The sequence below is a fragment of the Prunus dulcis genome, chromosome 4, assembly GCF_902201215.1.
Source record: "Prunus dulcis chromosome 4, ALMONDv2, whole genome shotgun sequence".
NCBI classification, from domain to species: Eukaryota; Viridiplantae; Streptophyta; class Magnoliopsida; order Rosales; family Rosaceae; genus Prunus; species Prunus dulcis.
The window spans coordinates 13,015,906-13,026,500 of record NC_047653.1 but is presented as its reverse complement, the minus strand read 5'-3'; the positions used below and the strand labels follow the sequence as shown (position 1 = coordinate 13,026,500).

At 32.8% G+C, this 10,595-nt stretch overlaps 1 protein-coding gene across 1 annotated transcript; it reads left to right on the top strand.

Annotated features, from left to right (window-relative positions):
* Positions 1 to 6,715: 6,715 nt before the first annotated feature.
* LOC117626413 (trafficking protein particle complex subunit 3) lies at positions 6,716 to 9,662 on the top strand. Its single transcript, XM_034358091.1, has 5 exons — positions 6,716 to 6,940; positions 7,064 to 7,161; positions 7,459 to 7,558; positions 8,363 to 8,545; positions 9,260 to 9,662. The coding sequence occupies exons 1-5, from the start codon at positions 6,884 to 6,886 to the stop codon at positions 9,380 to 9,382; spliced, it is 561 nt and encodes a 186-aa protein (XP_034213982.1). The 5' UTR covers positions 6,716 to 6,883; the 3' UTR covers positions 9,383 to 9,662.
* The last annotated feature ends 933 nt before the right edge of the window (positions 9,663 to 10,595 follow it).

Sequence of the window (10,595 nt, the reverse complement as noted above, 5' to 3'; positions counted from 1 at the left end):
TGACATCTGTCAAGACTTTACAATCAAAAGAACATTAGTTCACTCAATATATTTGTATCAAGATTAACTCAAGTAACTAATATGAAGGATTGCACAATCGAAATATATAGGTGTTGGCAACTTTAAAAAGAATCCAAGGCATTAAAACAAAGATGTAATTAAATTGCATAAATGATTAGAACATTAAAGGCAATAATCACCTAACAATATCAACAATTTTACTGCCAAAATAAAAGCTCTAAATGTCATGAAATTGACATTAAAGTTTTGAAACTAAAGCTGCATAAATTAAAAAAAGAAATAAAATCTCGTAATTGAATGTGAAATGCAAAAGCTTCCAAAAGAAGTTAAGAGCAATTAACTAATTCTGGAATCAAAAGGAGCTAACGTCCAAGGTGTTAAAGTGATACATTTATCCTACAAAAAACTGTAGGTTTTTCTCCCAAATTCAAAGCAATGACAGCCATCAAAATAAAGAATAATTAGGCTCAATAAAACTTGCAATAATATCACATAAACTCTCTGCACGTTTTCGCAAAAATTAATAGATATAAATAAAAATAAGAATCAATATAAAAATTGAATACACAGATAGGCCAGATCTAAAACTGACGCAATATTAGATTTTGAATTCAGAATTAAACTTAAAAAAAAACTGTTTGCACCTTTTTTCTTTCAAGAATTTGAAACCAAAGTAAGTAGTATACTACACAGATTTGCAAGGATGCAACAATTGAATATTCAAATCAAATTTATCTTCATAAAAGAAAACTTAATTGTCTGTTGACCAATAATGCTTTATTCCTTCATAATGCATTAAACCACATAAAGATAGTGTATAAAAACCCAACATTAAAACAGTAATTTCAAACACTAAACTTTAGTGCTAAGAATATATTATAATTGGTTCTTAAGTTGGTATGAAGGACTTCCAAAAGTAAGAACAATAAAATGACATTAAGTCCAACAAAAAATAAGGGACCGTTATATAAAAGAAGATTGATGGCAACCAAAATGAATGAAGGCAAATGTAAAAGGCCCAACACAATAAAATCAAATATATATACTTGCTTTGAAATTACAATTAAAAGAAAAAATAAACCAAAGATTTTGAAACACTTCAACGTTTCGGTTTGAAACACTTCAACCATTCAACATTGGATGTTTCACTGTAAATTAATTAATGAGTAATAATAAAGTAATCCGTAATGAAACAATAGAAGCTATTTAAAACAAACAGTAGCTTAGAAAAACATAGCTCACTTCAATATATATATTTTCCATTATTTCAATGGTCATTAATTAGCTTTTGAATGCTATTAACAATTTTAAGATTCTGAAATATATTTTAAAAACAATTGTGCTGTAGAAAACGGACACACCACATAAAATAATAATACGTTGAGCTATAATAATAATACCACATAAATTAGTCGGTAGGTTTTATTTTCAAACACTAGCAGTAATTTCCCAAACGTTAGCAACAAATTATAAACATATAAATGTACCAACAATATTTAAAGCAGTTGAAATTGTATAGACAATATGAAAGCTTCAAACTGTATCTACCCAAAATAAATCGTAATTTTCATTTTGAAAATCCAATACAAATACAAAAGCTTCAGTCAAAGAGTTAAAAGATATTAAAGCTAGGAATACGGGAAGAAAACAACTTTAACTTACAAAGGCTTTAGATTGTTATAAAAAATAATAGTTTTCCTCTTTCCGTAAAGCCAAATACAAAATATTTATATTATAAATAACATATAAACAAATTGGAAAGTTTTGAAGGTATAATGAAATTGAAGAAAACAAATAAATAGGTAAGTAAAAGGAAAATAAATAATAAGTAAGAAGGTGAGTTTGGTACGGTGAAGCACGTCAAAGCCGCTGTCCTAAAGCCTTTGTAGCCTCCCTATGTGCAGGTACTGACGGTCTACAAGACTCCAAGATACGACCCCTTATACACAAACTCAAGATCCGCTATGAGCACATTCACAGACAGATATAGATATCCAAGTCACATAACCATTGCCCAAAATAATAATAATATAAAGTAGATAATATATGTAAAAGTAGACAAGGAGAGAATTAGAATGTGTATCTGATATTCTGATAATGTATTGTGTGTTATTGTGTGTATTGTCTGTATATGTGTGTATCTGTGTGTTTCTCAAATGTGAAGGAGGAGTGGCCTTTTATAGGCATCCAAAAAACATGTAACCTTCACCAACCATAAAAGTCCACCAACCATAAAATTAAGGCATTCACCAACCAGAAATAAAACCTAAATATTAAATATTTATAACCCCCATAATAAATAAAATAAAACAGCCAAAATAATTAAATAAATAAAATGGTTAAATTTTTAAAACCTTTTAAAATTCCAACATCTTCCAGATTTCAACATTCAGGAGGAGTCCACCCTTTCACCTCGTACTCCGTCTGTACGGTGGTGTCGGAATTTGAGGGATGCTTTTGCAGTCATCCTGGTCTGAGTAGTTAGCTGTGCGGCTTTAAAGTTCATTTTTATGGTTCTGTATTTTCTTACTCCAAAGGATGACTTAAATCATTACTCTTTAGTTAATGAATAAGTTTTGATGCATATGCTTAGTTTTGCTGTTTGCATTTTCCATTTTTATTCTTATATTACAGTGATCTTTCATCATGTATGTGGGTTGTTTGTTGGGATTCAGGATGGATTCAAGATTTCTATTTGCAGTTCTTGGATTTTCTAACCTAAGCGCACAACTAGAACTAGCTATCCAACTCGTCACAAAACATATATTACTTGACAGATAACATTCTCTCCTTTTTTTATGCTAGAAACTTCATCTTTCATTCAAACCCAACGGGCAAAACTCAAACCAGTCAAAAGGACAAACAGGAAACTTAATTAAGTAGATTAATGCCTATAAGTAGAGCACTTAAACAAGCCATATAATAATAATTTTAGCATGGTTGAGGTCCTATGGAGCAACTAGCTGGTAACGTCATTGCCTGATCGAGCTCACCCCGTGTTTATATATATATATATATATATATATATATATATATATATATATATATATACTTGAGGATCAGTTTCTTCAACACCTTACAACGACTCTGGTGGGGAATTTCCTGCAACTAATGGCAGCATGCTGCATGAACTTCTATGTGCTTTGTTTTGCCGTTGGTTCCTTATTCGGAATATATCTCCATCGTTCTTTTTAATCATGTGTTTGGATTGTTTGTTGGGAGTTGAAGATCTCTTTGGCTTTCTTGGAAATTTAACCAACACTAATTGTATGATCTGCACCAATTTGGTGTTACAGATTTTGCACCTTGGTTGAGAGAGAAACAAATGTGTGCATATTGTTGTTGGTTTGCTTTCATTTTCTTAAATATCATCTCCTCCCTCATCCAAGACATCGCTCAGGTCCTGCAAGCCCAACAGAGCAAACCTTTTGAGCCCATCAACAAATTCAACCCATTAAAGAGCACTCATTAAAATGGGAAAGTTTTTTATACTCGTTTTTAAAACGGAAAACTTTAAATGATAAATAAGAACATAAATTAAAAATACAGCATAATCGAAACTGTAACATCATTAATAAGGACGGAAACCGTGAGGAGGCAAAATCAAAGCTGTAAACAAAATCGGTAATTATGGTTTGAATCGGCCGGTTTAGTCAGTTCAGACAGATGCTCACTAGACATGAAAAAGGAAATAAAATTATATTTCTGAGTTATTTTCCAGCATTACCAAATATGAAAAACAAATCTTCAATTTTCCTTTCCATGGGAAACTATATGGGAATTAGAGGTTGGCATTTGAACCGAAGAACTGAATAACCGAATTAAACCAGGCAGAGGAAAACGAGAAAAAAACCAAATTGACCGAAAAGTCAAAAACTGTTGAAAAATCCAAATCAGATCGGTTCTAATCAATTTCAGTTCCAGTTTGACACTCTTAAAAATTAGATCGGGCGAACCAGACCAACAGGAGGAAAAAAAAAGTGTGGCCCCAATTAAGAAGCCTATGAGTTTTCTCACTTCCTAAGCAGTTGTTCCCGTGTCTCCCACTTCCTAATCTTGCTTTTTTGCCCTTTAGAGTTGTTCCTGTCATGGCAAAAAGGGGGCCTAGGCTCTAAAAATAACCCCACCAAGGAAAAATTGCCATAACAAGAAGTGGATCTTATGAAACAGGGCAAGTCCAAAGGCAAGACTTGCATGGGCAAGTTGACATCAGTGTGACGTCAACGACTAATTTAAATACCAAAAAAATTGAAAAAAAAGGGGAAAATATCAAAAAAATTCAGAATTTTTTTTTTCTTCTATAAATACCTAGTCATGTTCTTCACTTCCCACACCAAAACTCCATACAAATTTCTCTCGTCGTATCTCATATGAATGGTGATCGTCCTTGAGTTGCCACGACAATAGGTGGGAATGCATAAAAAAAAATTGCAAGGGCAGACACTATTCACATAAATAGTAATTGCCCTTGCCTCCTTTTGCCTTTTGCCTTTTGTCATGACAAATGAGTAAAAGTGCTTTTAGTTAAAAGTGGGGTTGAGCATGTTAGGTCAAAACCCAAAAAGTAAGAGTCATTGGTACAATATATTTGATTATTTTAATAAGAGTAAATTGCCATATACCTCCCCTTCCCCCGGGAACTACGACCACAATTGGACTTAACCCCTAAATTAAAAAATCAGCTAATTTAACACCCGATTTAATTAAAATAGCAAATTTAATACATGCCGTTAGATTTTATCGCATTTCATCCAAAAGTCTGTCAAAGATGGCACATGCAATGGCGGAACCAGGAAGTTTTGTAGAAGTGGGCTAAATTGACTTTTCTTTTAGAGAAGAGTTGGCTTTTAGAAGGCGTTGAAGTTAATTTCTTACTTAGAGTTTGATTAGTAAAAGTCCTTGTTGTTATAAAGCCTCAAATAAGATTAAATTTAACCCATCAATCTATATATTTCCAAGACACCAACAAGTTAACCCCAACGTTTCCCTGCTCTGGTAGCCACACTGTAATTCAGTTTATTCAATTTTTGGTTTTTTTACCTTAATTAAAAGCTTAATACTCCAAAGGCTCAGATTTTTTTATTAATGCAGTCAATAATAAGTTTGGAATCCCCTTCAACTAGAACGTTACGCCAGCCTCTATGAACAACATAAGAAAGACCATGTGGTTGCTAATCCAAACAATTGAATACTGACATACAAGGGAGGCCCTGAGCATAGACGTGCAAGCCGGTCGCCTAGGGTCTCCAAATTGGAAAGGCCTCCAATTTTTATAAACCTCTATATATATATATGTATGTTACTTTAAAATTATACTATATTAATCTATAGTCCTGATCTCTTGGACCCCTGTAGTCCAAGAGATTTATGGTCACTCACCGTTGGATGTAAATTGAAAACATTAAGTTCCAATTTTATAATAAAATGGGTAATAATCATTTATGTCATATTGCATTTATATATATCATTTTGAACCAAAATTTAATATCCAATACAAGAGATCGGGGACTGTATATTAATCTATATATAGAAAGCAAAAGACAGAAAATTATATGAAATATTCAAAATACCAAAAAATGCCATTGATTAATGCAAACATTAAGAATTGAAATTATTAATTAAATAAGGATAATATGGTAAATTTACACTTTTTATGCTAAAAAAAAAAATTTAAATTAAAAAGAAAATCTGATAATGGATCCTATTATTTATGGAACACAACTACACATTATCTTTTTTAATTCTAAAATAAATTTCAATTTTTGAAAAAAAAAAAAAAAAAGCCTCTCGCAAACGCACAAGCGCATGCTGAGAGGCTTATTATATTAAGCCCAAATACTAGTAAAAAAAGCCCAATTATTTACTCTAAAACTAAAAAATGAAAACTTAATAAGGACCGATTATTTTTCTAAAGTTAAAATTGTTTAATAAGTTAACCTAGTAGCATATATCTTAGCAAAAACAAAAAAACCTAGCATCATAGAGGAAAATTTGCTCTACTCAACACAAGAAAAAAAAACTAGCAGTGAATATCTACTGCAAGAGGAAGCAATCTTGAGTAAGAACAAGAAGGTAAAAACCCACAAGACTATTTCTTATATTTTCTATTGAAAAAGACATGGTAGAAAAATTTGATTATGCAAAGTTAATTGATACTTTGGCGTCGAAAAATGCAAGACGAGTGATGTTTTGATGTATGTTATAAAGTTGTTATGTGAATTACATTTGTTTGTTTCTTTTTAGGTTACAATTTTGACTTTGTTTATTTAAACTTATCGAAAAAAATCACATAAATATACATAAAGAGTAGAATGCCACATTTTGATAGTTCGTCTAGGACCTCCAAAACCTTAGGACCACTAGTGCTGACGCATACATTAACAATTAAACCAAAATATATTTTTAAATATGGTTTCGTTATGGATTTCTAATGATTTATGGAGAATAGAACCTGCTCATTTAACCATTATTTTGACTACATTTCAAAATTTCCAAACTTTTTCTCACTCAAACTTGAAACAAATTTTGCTCTAAAATCTCTCCTCTTGTCTCCGCCTCCCCTGATCTTATTTATTTATTTTGCCACATCCTCCCCCTTCTATTTCATTTCCCATTGCTTTGCTCTCTCGAGGATTTTATCTTTATTTTTTCAATAAACTGAAACGTTTTTATTACACATGGCATTTTGTCAGATTTTTACTTTTATTCTCCCAAAAGGGTCGATTCGACATTTTGGTTGCAAAAGTCGAAGGCCTAGCTCCGACCTCTGAAAACTCGATCGCAACTAAAAATTGGGTTGATAATCCATTTTGTGTGATTTACACAGAAACCTCTGAAGTTGTCACTCTCAGCTCAGATCGCCATGCCTCCTGTTGGCCCTCGATCCGGTGACGCAATCTTCGCTAACGTTGAACGCGTGGTAAGCGAAACCCCAACTCCCCCGTCTTTGGATTTCGAATTTTCTCGGCATCCAAACCTGATTTGAATCTCTGAATTATGTTTTTTTTAAACCCTCTTAACTTTGAAATTGAATTGGTTGTAGAATGCGGAGCTGTTTACGTTGACGTATGGTGCAATCGTGCGCCAGCTGCTCACGGACCTTGAGGAGGTTGAAGAGGTTAACAAGCAGCTCGACCAAATGTAAATTTTTTATATATATATTTTAATTATTATCTAAATTCAAATTTGATATTAGATTTATTTTATTTTCCTAAAAATTATGCAGTTTTTTGAAGTTCAGTTCTACTTTGTACTGTATATATGTGTGTGTGAGTTTGGGCATCGAAAATTTCCTTCTATTCTTGGATGTAAAGTTCTGTTCTTGGCTGTTAATTTGTGCAATTCCTTGATTCAAAGCGATGTTTGACGGCCAATGAACTGTTCATATACATTTATTTTTGGTTTTGCTGATCATGTGACAATTTAATTGCATTTCAGGGGCTATAATATTGGAATTCGATTAATCGATGAGTTTCTCGCAAAATCTAATGTATCTAGATGTGTTGACTTCAAAGAAACCGCTGAAGTGATTGCAAAGGTTTGTCATTTACGTCTGATTCCTTTCAAAACTAAATATCCTGCGGCTCTTAATTGTTGTAAAACCTGGCAAACTGTTTCCTTTGTGCCCCTTATTGGGTTGTGTTGCAAATTTCACTCGAGTCTATCACCTGTTTCCTGGTGTTATTGGTACTTACATTGATTCCCATAGTCTTCTCAACCTATTGATAATCATCATCTTTTACTAAAATGTTAGTGAAAATGTAATCCACTACTTCTATATTTCCCCTTCTTGAGGTGACAGAGGAGGGTTGTTAATGAAAATAACGAATTGGAATCAAGGTTAATAATAGATTAGTAGATTTGGTATATAAGATTGATAAATAGTCATGTCTCTTTGTTTAGAGTTTAGCTAGTTCTTGTTTCCATTTCAAAATGCAGGATGGTAAATCCTTGTCCACCAATCGTGCAAGAAAGCATATTAGTAAGGCCAGACAATATCCAATTTGAATCACTAAGAAATGGAATTGGGTTAAGAATTAAGATATCAGTTTGTTTGGGGTTGAGACTGTAGTGCGATTGACAAATGGAATTGGGCTGGGTTGCTTTGTTTCTCTATGGACTGCATTGCCTTGTTGTAGTTACACTGTATTTTTTTTGGATGCGGTTGGTTTTTAAGTACATGTATTGGTTTCCATAAGACTGTTACAGAGCTGAGATTTTGCATTGCTATATCTAAAATTTTAACTTGATTTTTTGTTGTATTTATTTATTGCCACAAACTTCTTGACGAAGTTCTGAAGTAGTTTTGTGTCATAATTGTTCTATTGATACTTCTCTACAGATTGGTTTCAAAATGTTCTTGGGGGTCACTGCATCTGTTACGAATTGGGATGCTGATGGAACATGTTGCAGCATTGTTCTGGAGGACAATCCTCTGGTAGACTTTGTTGAGCTTCCAGATACTTGTCAGGGTCTGTACTATTGCAACATCTTGAGTGGAGTTGTAAGAGGTGCCTTAGAAATGGTGAGTTGTAACCTTGTCTATTACACTGCTTTTGACATCTGCCGACTTTATATGACTTCTGGATCTTTTTCCATTTTGATTGAATTGCTATATATATAATGGAAGATAACTTCATGTACTCGTACATACTTAGTTGTATTGGTTTTTATTGCTACTTGCACAGATTATCGCTATTGTCTGTTGAAGGTTTCAATCTTATCATCTTCCATTCAAAACATTAGTTATATAACCTGTAGCTGAGAAAGTTAGCTCGATGCTAGTCAAATTGTCATCTATCTATTTATATTTTTTCAAAAGTGTAGGATTTATATTTCTTACACAACTCTACCCTGTATTGATCTTTTCCGCTTCAGACATAGATTAGTTTTAGTTTTATTTTTCCTTTCTGATACAACACATTGGAAGAAAGATTTAGAAGTTTTCCATTTTTCTCTTAGGGAATGATTGCTATTTTATATTTCTTTGTGCGTTTTTACTTGATAGTGTATCTAAGAAGATGTATAGTACTGTAGCTTGAGGGGATACACATGGTTCCCAAGTCTAAAAGTTACTTCCTGGTGATGGTATGGGTTTTTTTGGAGGTTCCAAGGTTCCAAGAAAACCTAAAAAGTTGAAGGCTGGTGGAAAGGCTAATTTGATGTCATAAAAATATACATGAATTTTCTCCTTATCTTGCCTTACACTGCTGTTGTGCTATGTTGATTCCATGGTCAGGTATCCATGAAGACTGAAATCAGTTGGATCCGTGATATGCTTCGAGGTGATGATGCATTTGAATTGCAAGTTAAACTACTCAAGCAAGTTCCAGAAGAGTACCCATACAAAGATGATGAGTAAAATGCTGGCGCTACGTAACATGATATGTACACAGTTGTGGTTTTTGGTTGCACCTTTCCTTGAAATCAAATGCTAGCAGCTTGTTTTCTCAGTAGTACACATTCGCAGGGCACATTGAATGGATAACTGTATTTTCATTTACTCGCCATTTTATTTTTACGGTGCTATGAACATAGGCTAGCATGGCAAACCACTGAATGCTGCATGTTTTGTTCCTGTTTGGTTGTAAGAAGAGTCATCGAATGAATCTATAGACTACTAGAGTTATTCTACCGACCAAGAATAAGCATATCATAATATTCTAGTGGGGGTCATAATTCCCATTGAATTTTAGCAATTCCTGTTGTTTTGCGAGGATTAGCTCGACCTTTCCATTGAGAGCCTTAATAATATCACCTGATCCGTTCGACTTAGCAACTCTAACCAGAAAAATGTTTTTATTTCTTGCTAAGCACAGCAAAATAAAATTATGTTGAATATATGAACTTACCAGTGAAGATATCAAATAAGGAAAATACTTCCCTCTTACAATGTAAGTAGGAGCTCCTACATTCTCGGCAACAGTAGTGTAATATGTGTGCATAAGTTTTTCTTTTTGTGTTTTTGATGAATTATTTTTACGTACCTGTTAAATTGTGATTCGCAAGGAAGAGTATCTCCTTACAGGGAAGGAGCCAACATTATCCGTCAAATAAACTGAGAAATGAATTCAGAAAAGAAAAAGAAAAACTAAAAATAATTATAAATTTGGCTTCTTTCAAAAGTGGAGTAATGCTTGTAACCAAATAAAATCTTGTAACCTAGAGGCACCATCCTATTAGCTAACCATATGTTTAGCAACTAATGTGATAAGAAAACTATGATCCTTTTAGCAACTTCTGTTTCAAATAAGGTACCGGTTATGGAACAAATTTGAGACTTTGGTTTTTGTTAGAAACTAAATTGAAGAAAAAAGTTTCAAATTCTTGAAAATATGCAGTTTATAATGAGACGTAATTCACGCTTTAATACGAAACTCAATTTATAATTTCAAATTTGAGGCATGATAATATCACAATTTTAAGTTGAAGAATAAAGAAAATGAATGTAAAATTAAAAGAAGGGACCGTTCAAAATATCAATATCAACAGAAACTGATTGCAATAATGGTTCTGTAAATATGCAATTTTGTCTGGCAGCTTAAAAATGGAACGTCAATCACCTTTACAATGTC

Coding starts and splice junctions, on each gene's coding strand:
- LOC117626413 (XM_034358091.1), top strand. CDS start 6,884: ATGCCTCCTGTTGGCCCTCGATCCGGTGACGCAATCTTCGCTAACGTT. Junction 7,162..7,458: donor AACAAGCAGCTCGACCAAAT/GTAAATTTTTTA, acceptor ATTGCATTTCAG/GGGCTATAATATTGGAATTC. Junction 7,559..8,362: donor CCGCTGAAGTGATTGCAAAG/GTTTGTCATTTA, acceptor ACTTCTCTACAG/ATTGGTTTCAAAATGTTCTT.